Source organism: Microcaecilia unicolor, chromosome 1 (assembly GCF_901765095.1).
Source record: "Microcaecilia unicolor chromosome 1, aMicUni1.1, whole genome shotgun sequence".
In the NCBI taxonomy this organism is placed as follows: Eukaryota; Metazoa; Chordata; class Amphibia; order Gymnophiona; family Siphonopidae; genus Microcaecilia; species Microcaecilia unicolor.
In genome coordinates this window covers 679,768,898-679,785,306 of record NC_044031.1, presented here as the reverse complement: position 1 = coordinate 679,785,306, position 16,409 = coordinate 679,768,898, and the positions used below count along the sequence as shown (strand labels likewise).

General features: G+C 42.1%; 1 protein-coding gene across 12 annotated transcripts in view; it reads right to left on the bottom strand.

The window, feature by feature from the left end:
- CELF6 (CUGBP Elav-like family member 6) overlaps positions 1–16,409 on the bottom strand; it is a 660,136-nt gene that overhangs the window by 61,051 nt on the left and 582,676 nt on the right. For 7 of the 12 annotated variants that reach the window (XM_030187705.1, XM_030187697.1, XM_030187738.1 and 4 more), the window contains 2 exons: positions 3,948–4,073; positions 2,786–2,865 (listed from right to left, as the gene is read on the bottom strand). In XM_030187705.1, coding sequence (XP_030043565.1) covers positions 2,786–2,865; positions 3,948–4,073 — 206 coding nt within the window. Of the gene's footprint in view, positions 1–2,785; positions 2,866–3,947; positions 4,077–16,409 lie in introns of all 12 variants that reach the window. The other 5 variants (XM_030187745.1, XM_030187681.1, XM_030187714.1 and 2 more) reach the window with 1 other exon arrangement.

Sequence of the window (16,409 nt, the reverse complement as noted above, 5' to 3'; positions counted from 1 at the left end):
TACTGCGGACTATAACACATAGCATGTCATAAATAGCATCCCTCAAGTAGGCCAACCCTGCTTCCATCAGGGTGTTATGGTGCTCATCTTGTGTTGTAGACTTCAGACATGTTCTTGCCAAGAATGAGCACATACTATCGCCTGAAGGCCCAAAGAGGCCACTTAAAAGGCTTGTTGAAGCGAGCCTTCTAGCTTCCTATCCTGTAGGCCTCTTATGGCAATGCCTTCTTCCACTGGCAAAGAACAAGGCAGAATTTATTGAATGATGCTATTAATTTTAAAGATGGTTTTACCTGGTAGCTGAAACTAGCTGGAAGAGGAGGGCTTCTTTATTCATAGAAGTTCCTAATTTAAAATGGGGTTGTGGAAGGGGTGTGTGACGTGGTGGCAGACATAATGTGTTGAAATGTTGCTTTGGCTTGCCTCCCTGCTGCTACCCCAAATATTTCTGTCTAGAGATGCCACTGTAAACAGGTCAGGGCTCGTAGTACAGGCCTACAAAGGAAAGTTACTGAACTCTTGTGTTTTCCTACTTTGCGCTCTTGCATTCCAGTAGCTTACCAGCCCACCACTGATGTTTTGTTGATGCTATATCTGTGCACTATATGAAGCCAAATAGCCCATCAGCATGGCATTGCACTAAGAACTGGGACACTATAAAACAGAGAAGTAGAATATTTAAAACAAAACGGAGAATGTGCTTAAAAGTCAATATTTAATTACTGGCCAAGTAGGCTACAGCAGTAGTTGTCAAAGTCCTCAAAGAACACCAAGCCAGTCCGGTTTTTGGAATATCCACAATGAATATATTTGAAATAGATCTGCATGTACTGCTTCCTTGATATGTGAATCTATCTCATGCATGTTAATTGTGGATATCCCAAAAACCTGGCTCGCTGGGTGTGTCTCAAGGACTGGGTTGAGAACCACTGGGCTAGAGGAAAGTTACTGTTTGTCTCTAGGAGTGAGCAACAAGGAATTGATCTACTCTTTTTACTCTTTTGGATTGTCCAATACTTCCTAGTGATCCATAATGGTCACTGTTGGAGACAAGATACAGGGCATGATGGACCTCTGTCTCAGCATGGCACATCCTACGTTCCTTTCTCAGAGGCCCAATTTAATGAATCTCGTTTGTACTTTTCTCCTGAGGAGGGACTATAAGGCTGTTGACTGCTGATGCTATTTGTTTTCAAATCTGATCCTTTGCTGGCAGGGAGTTTCTTGTGTGGTCTCTGCCAAAGAACACTGCAGTTTTCAAGAACCAGCTCCAGGATGAGGTTGTTTTCTTTCTGAGTGGCGCACATGCAAAACACATTTCTACGTTTCTTTCTAAAAATCCCTGAAACGCTGGCTGTCACAGCATTCACAAAGGGAAGCCCTGCAGAGAGATGTCCTTTCAAAACTGGCTTGTAGGCCCATGGATAAAAAGCACCTGGGGATGTGCAAGTGATCATGGAGAGTTTAAGAACTGGTCTCTCTTTGGCCCCCTTTTTCCTTGTTAATGGTGTGTTGATATACTTTGATGATGTATAATTTCCTTTGTTCTCGATTTTGTTGTTGGTGGATGTGTTTTTTTTTCCTTCAGAGAAGTGTATTTCTTTCTTCAAGTTATGCTTTATGTATTATTGATTATTGAAAATTTTTAAGAAAAATCCAGACAAGACTGAAATCTCTATGTCGAGCCCAGCCTCCTTGCCACCAGTGTACATGAGATGGCATTCTGTCACATTTTTAATTACAGTTCTTCTAGAAGACTGAGCACAGTGCCAACAAGCCAAGTAAAGAAAAGTAACTCAGATGCCATGTTAGCCATGGTGAAAGGCATTTTAGTCAAGTGGAATTTAAATGTTAGAGAAAATGCAAAAATAAATAAACAAATAAATAAATAAATAAAATTAATGGCTACTGATGAGACTCAGAGGAGAGAATGAACAACAGGAAGCTCAAGTGATATAACAAATTTTAATAAAAACCATAACTTCCTCTCAACTGCTATATTTAGAAAAAAAACACTATGAGAGGACATCAACATCCATGCTGTAGATTGGACAAAAAAAAAAAAAAAATAGAAAGGGACTTGTGATGTAGTGACTGCATAGGAATCCACATGCATGCTCAGAAAAACCTTCTGGATTTTTCTGAGCTCTAAGAGCCTCTTTTACAAAGCCACACTGCCGATTGTTGGTGCAGCAAATGAGAGGAAGCCCATTCAGTTCCTATGGGCTTCCTCTCATTTGCCGCACGGGAATCACTAGCGCAGCTTTGTAAAAGAAGCCCTAGTAGAGCATGTAAAATTTGATTAATGCATGTAAAAAATGTTTCAATATGCCTAAATCAGCATTGCGTACATTAATTCGGACGTTTTACATGTGTAAAGTCTATTTACTGAATATTCCTGAAGTGCATATAATTTTCTGTACCAAAAACACAAGACAAAGGAAATTCCTAAAGTATGAATCTACAAGGGCCCTGTTTACTAAGGTGCGCTAGTGTTTTTAGCGCATGCGGAAAATTAGTGTGCACTAACTATGTAGCCGCCCATAGGAATTTTATAGGCATCTACACAGCAAGCACGAATGCTTAATGTGCGCTAAAAATGCTAACTCGTCTCTAGCGCGGCTTAGTAAACAGGGTCCCAGAAATGGTAAGGTGAATCCTGCGATTTTTCAGTTCTGGAAGCAGAAGACTTTTGTATTTGTAACTCACAATTTACCTTACAAGTGGTAACAATACTTCCCCTGACCCACTTTATTCTATCTTCATTTGAAGCTCCTGCACTTACCGGCATGGTCTGGCTACCATGAAGTCTACTGATGGCTGCTTGGGCCTCAGCATGGCTCCCATATTTTACAAAGGCACAACCTGGACAGAAAAATGGAAATGCATAGTCAGTTGGAAAGTTGTTATATGAGGATTCAGTCGGTGGCAGCTGTAACTGTGTTATCAGCCACAAACCCTGACAGTACAGGCCATTAAGCAATGGCTCCTCTGTCTCCTTTCTGTTGGAAGCAGTGTTGAGATTCTAACACCCTGAACCTTCATTCACAAGTAACTGGGGATTGTTCCCATCTTTTATAAATCGCTGGTCTAGACACTGTAGTAATAATAATGAGATCAGGAGTCCTTTTGCAGCTATAAATCCAGCCATCAGGTGGTACCCAAGTACCTTCTTTCCCATTAGGGCATTCCCAGCTTTAGCTGACTTGAGATGTTGAAGCTCCAAACTAGAATTCAAACTGGGTAATTTAGCAGGTTGTTTTTTTGGATGTGTATCCAATACATTTTTTAAAAATTGCCTATTTATTTGGATTTCTTCTATTTGATGAATATTAAAAAAGACTGAAATAAAAACAAAAACTAACAAACCGGGGACCTTCCCTGAACCTGCTTGGTCCAAGCACACTACTTCTTTCTTCTCTGGAGTCTGCTCTGACTGGATCCCTGGCTCCTTGTCCCTTTCCTCTGCAGGCTCAACAGAGAAACCTTTCAGTTTCTGCAGTTCCCTTCCCCGTTTAGAGCTCAGACTGCTTCTGGACTGAAATTTTGGGATTTACACCCTTCTCCGGTTTAGGTCAGAGAAGAGGAAAAATGCTGGGTTGGGAAGGTGAGAGTGCTGGAGTCAAGCTTGTGGATGAATGGGAGAGTACAGGGGTCATCTGTAGAGAGGCAGAAAGTAGAAAGCATGTGTGTGTGAGAGAAAGTGACAGAGGAGAAAGGTTGACATGTATCTTTTCGGTCCCCTCCCAAGCCACACCAAATCTGATTATGATCCCAACTCAAAAGTTCCCGGATATGCCCATCTGCCTCTTCATTCCTCATCTTTATATACTCTTTAACACCCACCTTATAAACAGCTCCGTATAATCAAAAACACTCTACACTCACTATCCCCTATTTTAGCATTTTTATGACCAACATGGATATGATTTCCAGTTCATATGTACCTTTACTGGCCCCATCAGGGCCTCGTAGGATTGTGCATTCCTCGATCTGTCCAAAAGGTTCGAACAGCCGTCTCACGTCATCCTCACTTTGCTGCTTCCCCAGCATTCCCACAAAGAGTTTCCTGTCTTCTAGAAACAAACCAAACTTTATTAACAAATCACATAGTATACTGCAATGGACAACCATAAGATCATAAGACATGACATGCTGGGTCAGACCAATAATTCATTAAATCCAGCATTCTGTCTCTGTTCAGGTCACTTGGAAGAACCTTGCAGATCTTATGGGAATATCATTTCCCAGTTACTTCTTTCACATATTTTCCTGGTTGATAATTGTTAATGGATCTGCCCTTTAGAAATGTGTTCAATCCTTTTGAAGCCGCTTATACAATTAACCATGGCTGCATCTTTTGCTAAGAAATCCCATATCTTAATTGTGTATTGACTGAAAAAATACTTTCTCCTATTTGTTTTAAATGCACTACCACTTAGTAACATGGAGTGTCCCCTACTCCCTATTAACCTGTTCCACACCATGAATGATTTTATAAACCGTCGTCATATTTTCTCTCAATCTTTACAAGCTTAAAAGCTCTAACCTCTTTGCCTTCTCTGTACTTTTTCCAGTTCAGTATCTCTTTTTTGAGATGGGAAAACCAGAACTGCATTGCATACACAAAGTGTGATTGCACCATTAATCTATAGGCACAATGTGATATTCTCACTTAGGGACCCTTCTACTGAAGTTTAGCAAATGCTATTTTTACAGAAAGGGTAGTGGATGACTGGAATGACCTCCCATGGGAGGTTGTGAAGATAAAAAGTGATGGAATTCAAGAATGCATGGAATAAACACAGAGGGTCCCGTAAATGGCAAAAAACAGATCAGGAACAAGGTTGGAATGGGCTTTGTTGGCAACTCCAGAAATTGGGAAGTAGGACCGGTGCCGGGCAGACTTCTATAGTCTGTGCCCCAAAATTGTCAGGGAGATAGAGATTAAGTATAGCAGTGTTTAATCAAGAAGAAGGGGAACCTGTGCAGAGTGCCAGACTCAATTCTGACTATCTTATTGGGCAGGCTGGATGGACATGCTGATCTTTATCTGCTGTCATTTACTATGTTATTAGGGGTCCTTTTACTAAAGGGCGGTAGGGCTACCGCTGCACTGGTGCGTGGCAAATCAAGCCTACTGCCGGGCTACCGCAGGAGCCTGGCAGTAGTCCCGGCCTCTGCCGTGCATCAACTCTGACGTTAGAAAATGCTTTTTTAAAATTTTCTAGCACAGGGGGCTTACCTGGTGGTAATCGGTGCTGCCCAGTTATTGCCAGGGTAGTGCGGGAGCCCTTACTGCCTCCTACATGGATGGGGTAAAGGCTCCTCTGGGAAATGGCTATGTGGCAAGTTGTTCACTAACTGCAGGGTCATGTCCCTCTTTTACTTACTATGGTAAAAGAGATCCTTGTCGCGCATCGAATCCACATGTCGATGCTATGCAGGACCCCTTTTTCCAACAGCTTTGTAAAAGGGGTCCTAAATTAGTGTGCTAAATGTTGAGCATCCTATTTTATACCTATGGGCCATCTGGCACTCAGCACATGCTAAGCTTGACTAAAAGAGCCCTTTTATTTTTTATTCTTTTCCAAATAATTCCTAACATGAAGGCCGGTGTTAGGGGTGGGCAAACAAGACAATTGCCCTGGGCCCTCATGTCACTGGGAGTCCCACATCTGCCTAAAGTTGAAAGAAGGCCAATCTACAAACAAGCTTTGGGGCCACACTCCCTAGCGCCTGCCCTGGGCCCTATCAGGTCTAGCACTTGCCCTGACTAACATTTTTCTTGTATTTTTGAGTCTGCTGCACATTGAGCTGGGGATTTCAGCATATTGTCCACACAGACTCCAAACTATTTTTCTTGCATAGTAATTCCTATTATGGGACCCAGCATTATGCACCTATAATTAGGATTATTCTTTCTTATTTGCATCACTATGTACTTGTTCACATTAAATTTCATCTACCAGATACCCAGTTCTCCAATCTCATAAGTTTCTCTCAAAATTCCTCACAGTTTTCTTGTGTTTTAAGTATTTTGAATAATTTTGAGTTGGCTGTAAATTTGGTCACATCCCCACTATTCCTTTTTACTGATTATTAATAAAAATCTTAAACATAATGTTTACAACACAGACCTCTTACTTGCTCTGTACACTATTTATCTCTCTTCATTAAAAACTGGTCATTTAGGGTATCTTTTACTAAAGCGTAATATGAGTTATCTGCAGCAGGGTCCATTTTATTCCTATGGGCCCTGCTGCAGATTACTCGAACTAAGCTTTAGTAAAAGACCCCCCCACCCCTCCTTAGTCCTATCTTTTGTTTGCTATCTTTTCATCAGTTTTCATTCCACAATAGAACATTGCCTTCTTGTCCAAGACTTTTTCATTTCCTGGAAATCCAGATACACTGTTGACTACTTTACCATTATCCACATGCCTAGTTACACATTCAAAGAATTTGAATTTGTTATATGAGATGGAGAAGTATATTCTTTACTGAGAGGAGACAGGCTTGATTTGTCTTAGGGATTTTTGTACTGTATTATGCATGATATAAACTGTTTTGTTGCTTTCTTGAGAAACAAGTGGTTTATGAAAATGAAATGAAAAGAATGCAAATAGATTAATAAGGCATGACTGCCCTTTGCTAAATGCATGCTGGTTCTTCCTTATTAAGCAATATTTATCCATATGACCAATAATTTTATTTACAATAGCTTCTGCCATTGTACTCTGTTCACTGGCCTTTAATTACCAAGATCAGCCTTGAAGCCCTTTTTAAAAATTCGGCATGACATTAGGTATTATCCAGTTGTCTGGTAGATTTGAATGGTAGGTTTCAGATTATTAGTAGCAGGTCAGCAATTTTGTTTTAGAATTATTTTAAAATTTGAGGGGGCCTTTTACAAAGGCATGTCAAAAAATGGCCTGCGGTAGTGTGGGCACAAGCAGGTGCGCAGCTACGTGGGGCCTGGGGGGCCTGGGCCCCCGTAGATTGGACCTGGACCCCCTGCTGATGACCCGCTCGACCCCCCTCCCGCTGTCAAACCGCCTACCCTTGCTGGTGGGAGACCCCAACCCCCCACCAGTCGAGGTCCTCCTCGCAAAAGGCTTCCTATTACTTCGGTTTCTGATGAGGACATCAGAAACAGAAGGAATAGCAAGCCTTTTGCGAGGAGGACCTTGTCTGGTGGGGTGGGGGGATTGGGGTCCCCCGCCAGCAAAGGTAGGCGGGTTGGCAGCGGGAGGGGGGGTCGAGCGGGTCGTCGGGGGGGGGTCGACAATGGCTGGTGGATGGGTGGGCGGTGTCGGTGGCAATGGGGGGGGGGGCGGGGGGGGCGGCGGCGCTGAGGGGGGGGGGGCTAAAATGTGCCCCCTCACCTCAGGCTCAGACCCCCCTCCCACCGAAGTCTGGCTACGCCCCTGGGCACAAGTATTGGACGTGCGCTGGACCATTTCTCCACTGCGCCTGGAAAAAACAGCTGATCACGCCAGGAACTGCATTGAATGAAGGCGATACTCCGGCGCCGAAGAACTAGATTCTCTTTGGCAGGGCCAACGGCGGGGGAGGGTTGGTGGCGGGAGGGGGGTTCAAGGGGATTGTCGGAGGGGTGTAATGTGGCGTTGGCGTCGGCTGGGGGGCGTCGGCGGGAGGGGAGCTAAACAGTGCCCCCCCACCTAGGGCTGTGGCCCCCGCTCCTGGCGAGGTCTGGCTACGCCCCTGCTGCCACCAACTTTGACCCCCCCCCACTGCCAACCCTCTTGACCCCCCTCCTGCCGCTGCAGTCACCTACCTTTGCTGGCGGGGGACCCCAATCCCCGCCAGTCGAGGTCCTCTTCTTCTGGCGCAAGGCTTCGTTCTGTTTCTGTGAGTCTGACGTCCTGCACATACAACGTGCAGGACGTCAGACTCACAGAAACAGAACGAAGCCTTGCGCCGGAAGAAGAGGACCTCGACTGGTGGGGGATGGGGTCCTCCGCCAGCAAAGGTAGCGGATGGCGGCGGGGGGGGGGGGAGGGTTGGCAGTGGGAGGGGGGTCGAGAGGGTCATCGGCAGGGGTGGTCCAGGGCCAAATCTACGGGGGCCCAGGCCCCCATGGCCCCACGTAACTACACCGCTGATCTGGATCTACTGCTGGCCCAATGTGGGCACTGGCGGTAGTTCCGACCCCAGCATGCGGCATTTCCAGCGCTAACAGAAATATTCAAAAAATATTTCCGCAGGGGGGTTATCCTGTGATAATTGGGCAGCACTGCACTCTACCCGGTTAAGGCCAGGTTAGCATGGGAGCCATTACCGCCACCTCAGTGGGTGACGGTTAAGTGCTCCACCCCCCCCCCCCCCCCCCCGCATGGCCATGTGGTATGAGCAATCTTTATGGCTATGTATTTTTCGGCCTTTTTACCCGCTGTGGTAAAAAGGGCCTCAGTGCATGGCAAAAACAGCCCCCACCGCTAGCACAGGGCCATTTTTCCCACTGCTTAGTAAAAGGGCCCCTTAATGCGGGATCCCTTAGTGCTTCCTAAATAGGAGGTGGTCAGAGCTCCTGTGTTAAATTTTTTTTCTGTGGCCACACGCTAATGCTAACTTTAGCACACAGCTAGAAAAAGAAATAGTTGAAAAAGACCGAATTTACAGCCACACTTGAAATTGGCTTAGCACATTAGTAAAGGGGCCTCATTGGAGATGCATAGCTAGGTGGGGTGCCAGGGAAGTAGCTGCTTCCCAAAACAGATTTTGAATAAAATAGCACCTGTGTGGATCAGCCTTTCAGCTTCACACTGATGCCTATTTTACCAAAAGAATGCTCCCCCTGACATCAAATCCCGGCTAAGCTTCTGCCCCACTGTTAGTAAATGGCCCCTTTAATTTTTCTGCTATGACCTTAACCTTCTTGAGTTTCCTTTCTCTTTTCTGGTTGTGTAGAGAACAATTTTTAAAAGCTATATCTATGAACAATGCAGTACTTGATTCACAGAAATAGGTGTTTTTAAAATTGTGCAGGGGCATTCCTGGGGGTTAGGCTAGGGAGGGGTTTTCATTTATTAATTTACTTTATAAAACATGTACATATATTAACCTTATAAATTTGAACATGGCAGAAAGCCATGGGTACATTTCAAAATGAAAGCCTATGCATACTTTTGCTTTGAAAAATTGCTAGCATTTCAACAAAGGAAAGGTATGTGTGTACTGTTAATTTATTTATTAGGAATTATTTACTGCCTGTTTGAAGAAATTCACCCAATGCAGTGAACAGCAAGAAAAATCTGGATATAGGCAATACTACTACTACTTAACATTTCAGCAGAAAAAGTATTCAAATAACAGTACATATTGCATATTTTCAAGGCACTTAGACTTATAAAGTTCCATAGTAACCTGTGGAACTTTGTAAATCTAAGTGCTTTGAAAATTGAGCCCCATTATGGCATAGTATGCTACTTACAATGCCAACACAATGCACAATAAAACATAGTAAACATACATAGTAGATGACGGCAGAAAAAGACCTGCATGGTCCATCCAGTCTGCCCAAGAAGATAAATTCATATGTGCTACTTTTTTATTTGTACTGTCCTCTTCAGTGCACAGACCGTATAAGTCTGGCCAGCCCTATCCCCGCCTCCCAACCACCAACCCCGCCTCCCAACCACCAGCTCTGGCACAGACCGTATAAGTCTGCCCAGCACTATCCCTGCCTCCCACCACCGGCTCTGGCAAAGACCGTATAAGTCTGCCCAGCACTAGCATTCAGTTATATAGGACAGAAAAAGAACGCAGATGGCCAAAACATTAGGAGAGAGATCCACAGCAGCCAAAAGTGTGAATCAACTTTATTAGATCAAGCTTATTTCACTGGATGTAGCAGGTTCACTACCTCAAGTGGAGTTTGAAGTTTTTAACTGCTCATGTGTGTGCTCCTCACTACAGCACAGACATTGGAACCACCTAGGTGTGGGTGAATTATTCATGAAGGTTGTCACAACAAGTTTTCCATGGACAGGATCTTCTAGCCACACCTCTGAATATACGTCACAGTGACGTGACTGACCCGGCTATCCAATAGAAAATGCTCTAAAAGTTAAAGTGAGCAAATTGGAGGATTCCTGCCCGTACCCATAGTATATATACAAAGTGACATTACACACTGCTATGTTTTCAGCTCGTATTTCAGTTCACACTTTTCACCATGTAGAATATTTATATACAATTATGGATGATTTATCAAAGTTGCAGTCCCTCATGCCTCAAGAAAACATTCCTCTATTTGTATCTATTATGGCAAGTTTAGAAGAATGTTCTAAACAAATGATCCGAACGACTCATGATCATTTTGATACCTCTATAAGAGGTGCAGCAACTGCAATAGCAGCAAGACGTTTATCCTGGTTGAGAGCTTCAGCTTTAGGAGAAGACATTCATGAAAAAGTAGCTGATGCTGCTTGTTCAGGTGATTTAATATTTGGGGACAGAGTTAAGGAGTTAATTGAAGGTCTCAAAGAAGATTGTACAACTCTTGATACCTTAGAACAGGATAAACATCAACCATCCAAATCAAAGTATAAAAGGTTACCTTACTACTCCTCTAAAAATAGTTTTCAACATCGTAAATCATTTTCTAATCAGCGTATCTCATAATAACCGTTACAATTTCCATAATAGAGGGGGAAGGGAGAGACGTGCTCAGAAGCCGGTTACTACTCAACAACAACAAAATGTATCCTCTAGTTTTTGACATCACATCTCAAATTCACGATCCAGTGGGGGGCAGAATTCAGAAGTTTTTAGATGCTTGGAGTTCAATAATATCAGACAATTGGATTTTAGGGATAATTCAAAAAGGTTATTCCTTTCCCGTTACACATCCCCCACAATTATGATCACCTACACATCTTCATGTCCCAAGGTCCCAAATTCCACAATTACAACAGGAAGTTCACAGACTACTTCAGGAGCAGGCTATAGAGTTTGTTCCTGTTCAGGAGAGAAACAAGGGTTTTTACTCCCGATACTTCCTCATCCCCCAAAAATATAGGGGCTCGTGAGCAATACTAGATCTAAGAAGACTCAACAAATTTATTCCAAAACAAAAATTTCAAATCACTACATTGCCTGCAATACTTCCACTATTACAGCAAAATGTATGGTTCACAGCCCTAGACCTTCAAGATGCTTATATCCATATCCCTATCCATCCGTCCTCCAGAAGATTTCTTCGATTTATACTCCAAAGCCACTATTACCTGTTCAAGATTCTGCCATTTGGTTTAACATCAGCCCCCAGAGTATTCACAAAGTGTGTTATAGCACCAGTAGCTCATTTACATCAGCAAGGGATCATGCTATTCCCATATCTCGACAATTGGCTAATAGTAGCTCCGTCTCCACAGCAAAATCTTCAGACTTTACAGCTCACCATTCATCTTCTCAAAAGGTTAGGTTTTCTAATAAATTACAAAAAATTAAATATGATCCCAACGCAGAGATTAACATTCATAGGAGCAGACCTTATTTTTCAGGAATCTATGGCAAAACTACCGTTATCTTGAGTCCAACTCTTGATACATTTAGTACACCATCTGCAATCAGTACAAGCGACAACTGCTCGCACTATTGTAACTCTTTTACGACACATGGCCTCCACAGTTAGTGTTCTTCCACTAGCACGTCTAAAGATGCGTCCACTACAATGATATTTATTATCAATATATTTTTATTTTACATTTATATAATTAACATAAATGTTTAGGTAATTCCCAACCATGATTATCAGGAAAATTTATTTACTAAGAAAAACAATTATCATCACTTTGTCCACATACAATGGTGTTTAAAGAAGAGATGGATTCAATATCTACATCCTCTTTCTGCAAAGATTTTTATTTCCAACCATATAAAACTACAGCTTTTATGGTGGACACAACAGGAGAATCTTTTGGTGGGACCTCCATTTCAGTCTCCTCACCCTACCATGATTATAACAACAGATGCCTCCAAAATAGGTTGGGGGGCATATATGGACAATTACTCAACACAGGGGCATTGAACAGTTCAGGAGAGAACTTATTCCATCAATCTCCTAGAATTAAGAGCAATCAGATTAGCTGTTCAAACCTTTCAACATCTCCTTCACTCTCATGTTATACAAGTTCGAATGGACAATCAAGTAGCAATGTTCTATATAAACAAGCAGGGCGGCATGGGCTCATATCACCTTTGTTGCGAAGCTGTCAAGTAATGGACTCTAGTTCTGTCTCTGGATTCCACAATTCAAGCGATTTACCTACCAGGATTCGACAATCAAACAGCAGATTCATTAAGCAGGAAATTACAACCACACGAGTGGATCACAGTTATTCGAAACCTCTTTTGTCTTTGGGGTATACCGCATGTAGATCTCTTCACATCCCCACAGAACAGCAAGTGTCACAGATATTGTTCCAAGTGGCCCACTCAGAACAGAATAGCTGCAGATGCCTTTGCTATCCCTTGGAGAAATGCCCTCTTTTACGCATTTCCTCCAATTCCTCTAATTTCAAGGATATTACAAAAGGTTATTCAGGACAGATCATCTCTAATTCTTATAGCAAAATATTGGCCGAGGCAAACTTGGTTTCCAGTACTCAAAACATTAGCTCTCCTTCCACCATGGCCTCTTCCTTTTATTCCAGACCTCATATCGCAAAACAAAGGTCTACTTCTGCATCCAAACCTAAGGAAGCTTCGTCTCACAGCTTGGTATCTTCAAGCAATACATTAGATACTTCAGTTTTTTCACAACCAGTCATTAATGTATTGTTAACTTCTAGAAAACAGTCAACTAGAAGTTCCTATTCTTCTAAGTGGAACAGATTTCTGTTATGGTGTAGACCACGTAGCATTAATCCAATCTCTTGTTCAATTTCTCCATTAGCTTGTTCGTCAGTTAAAGTGCATGTTGCAGCTATATCATTTTTTCATGATCCTATTGATGACACAACAGTAGTAGTAGTAGTATCACCAAACGTTTTCTGAAAGGATTACTTAATCTCAAACCTCCTATTCAAACACCTCCAATAGTGTGGGACTTAAATTTAGTACTGAAGGCGTTAATGGGGCCTCCGTTTGAACCTTTGCAGTCTGCCACCATCCAATTTCTTACCTGGAAGACATTATTCCTAATTTCCATTATTTCAGCTCAAAGAATTGAAGAAATTCAAGCGTTGGTGTATTATGCTCATATACTCAAATTCTGCATGATAAAGCAATACTAAGGCCTCATCCAAAATTTTTGCCTAAGGTAGTCTCCTTTTTTCATATTAATCAATCCATTATATTACCAGTCTTCTATCCACCTCCACATCAGGATACCCATCAGAGTCGTCTTCACACTCTAGACTGTACCAGAGCATTATCAATTTACTTACAACATACATCAAGGGATCATAGACCTTCTCAATTATTTCTTTCCTATAATTTGAAGCATCAACAACCAGTCTCTAAACGTACATTATCGTCATATATTACAAATTGTATTAACTATTGCTAATCAACATCATCTCTTCACCATCAGCCATCGACGCCTCATGTCACAGCCCATAAACTACGTTCTATGGCTGCCTCAACTGCATATTTACGTAGAGCACCTCTTATAGATATTTGCAGAGCAGCAACACGATCATCGCTGCATACGTTTTCAAGACACTACTGTCTCGATGTGGCATCGCGTGCAGATTCCAACTTTGGACTGACAATTCTTCAGGAGGCAATTTAAACGACAACTATCCTCCTCCTCCTATCACAGGTAACATTTTCATATTGAGTTCAGTTGATTGATTGTGAGTTTTATCACTCAGTGTATGTTACCTGTTTATGCTTTGGAGTCTTCAGAGGTGTGGCTAGACGATCCTGTCCATGGAAAAATCTCAGTTTCTTACCTGAAACGGTAATTTTCCATGGACAAGGGATCTTCTAGGCATACAATCTCTCCCTACCCGCCCTAAGTTGTCGAAGCTATTTTTATTAAACTGAGTTCTGTGTAATGTCGCTTTGTATATATACTAAGGGTATTATTATTATTATTTATTGCATTTGTATCCCACATTCCCCCACCTATTTGCAGGCTCAATGTGGCTTAAATAGATTTGATAACATTGTCATAACAGGATATCGGATACAGTTAGTAATGTGTAGCGATTAAGGAAGGGGAGAGGGAAGAAGGAAGAGAGTTGTTAGGGTAGTTATAGAAGGTGTACGTTCATAGTTGAGTGGACTTAGTGAGGTTATAGGTTCTCATTGTAGGCCTTGTTGAAGAAGAATGTTTTCAGAGATTTTTGAAAGATAGATGTTTCTTTGATTGCTTTCAGGTCTGTAGGTAATGCATTCCATATCTGCATGCTCTTGTAAGAGAAGGTAGTGGCGTGCATCAGCTTGTATTTAAGTCCTTTGCAGCTGGGGTAGTGCAGGTTGAGAAATTTGCGGGATGATCTTGTGGCATTTCTGGGAGGTAGGTCCACAAGGTTTAGCATGTAGATTGGGGCGTCTGCATGAATGATTTTGTGAACAATCATGCAGATCTTGAACGCAATGCGTTCCTTAAGTGGAAGCCAGTGAAGTTTCTCTCTTAGGGGTTTTGCGCTTTCATATTTGGTTTTTCCAAATATGAGTCTGGCAGTTGTATTCTGGGCAGTTTGGAGTTTTTTGATTGTCTGTTCTTTGCACCCGGCGTATAGTGCATTGCAGTAGTCCAGATGGCTTATTACCATTGACTGTACCAGGGTACGGAAGATGTATCTCGGGAAGAAAGGTTTTACTCTTTTAAGTTTCCACATGGTGTAGAACATCCTTTTCGTTGTGTTTTTCACGTGGGTATCAAGAGTGAGGTTTCGGTCAATGGTGACTCCGAGAATTTTCAAGTTTTGTGAGACCGGAAGAGAACAGTATGGTGTGATTATGGCGTTGAAGTTTTTTGTGTTATGTTGTGAGGTGAGTACAAGACAATGTGTTTTTTCTGCATTAAGTTTTAATTGGAATGCATCTGCCCAGGTGTGCATTATTTGGAGGCTTTGGTTGATCTCGTTGGTAATTTCATTTAGATCTTGTTTGAATGGGATGTAAATTGTGACGTCATCTGCATAAATGTATGGGTTGAGGATTTGATTGGCTAGTAGTTTGGCTAGAGGTATCATCATTAGGTTGAACAATGTTGGTGAGAGAGGGGATCCCTGGGGGACTCCACATTCAGGTATCCATGGTGGTGATCTGTCCGCGTTCATTGTTACTTGGTATAATCTTGTGGTCAAGAATCCTTTGAACCATTTGAGAACAGTGCCTCCTACTCCGCAGTATTCTAGTATGTGTATTAGTATTTCATGGTTGACCATGTCAAAGGCACTGGAGATGTCGAATTGCAGGAGGAGGATGTTGTTACCTGTCGCAATTGTTTGTTTGAATGAGTTCATTGTGGACACTAGTACGGCTTCAGTGCTGTGATTCATCCGAAATTCTGATTGGGACTCATGCAGAATTGAGTGTTTATTTAGGTATTCAGTAAGTTGTTTCGTCACTATGCCTTCCATGAGTTTGGTCATGAGTGGAATAGATGCTACTGGTTGGTAGTTAGTTAGGTCCATTGTGCTTTTGTTAGCATCTTTCGGTAATGGAGTGAGTAGGATGTTTCCTTTATTCGTAGGAAAGAGTCCATTTTGAAGCCTGTAGTTTATGTGCTTTGTGAGGTCTGTTTTGAATTGTTTGGGTGCGGATCTTATTAGACTGTTAGGGCAGATGTCTAATTTGCATTGTGATTTGGCATATTTTCCTAGCCAATATGAAATTTCTTTTGATGAGAGCGTGTCAAAGTCAGTCCATGATCTGCTGGGCATTCTCCGGGTTTTGGGTCTAGACATTCAAGGATATTTGTGTAGTCCGTTGTGGTAGTGGGTATCATGAGTCGGAGCTTTATGATTTTTTCATTGAAGTAGTTCACAAGGTTAGTTGCTGATGGGGTATCTGAGTTGTTGGAGGTGACCTTGGTAGTATTTAGAAGATTGTTTACGAGTGAGAAAAGTTTGTGTGTATCCTTGTAGTTTGGTCCTATTTTGGTTTTGTAATAGGTCCTTTTCGTTTGTCTGATATTGTATTTGTATTTTCTTTGTAGTTGTTTCCATTCTTTGTGTGTGTTTTCATCTTTTTTTCTTGCTCCATGCTCTTTCCAGTCTTCTGACTTGTGTTTTTAGTTCTTTTAATTCTTCGTTAAACCATGGTATTGAGTTTTTTCTATGTGAGGTTCTAGTTTGAAGTGGTGCTATATTGTCTAGTGTTATTCTGCATCTGTTATCCCAATCTTGGAGAAATTGGGGCGGGAATCCTCCAATTGGCTCACTTTAACTTTTAGAGCATTTTCTATTGGATAGCCGAGT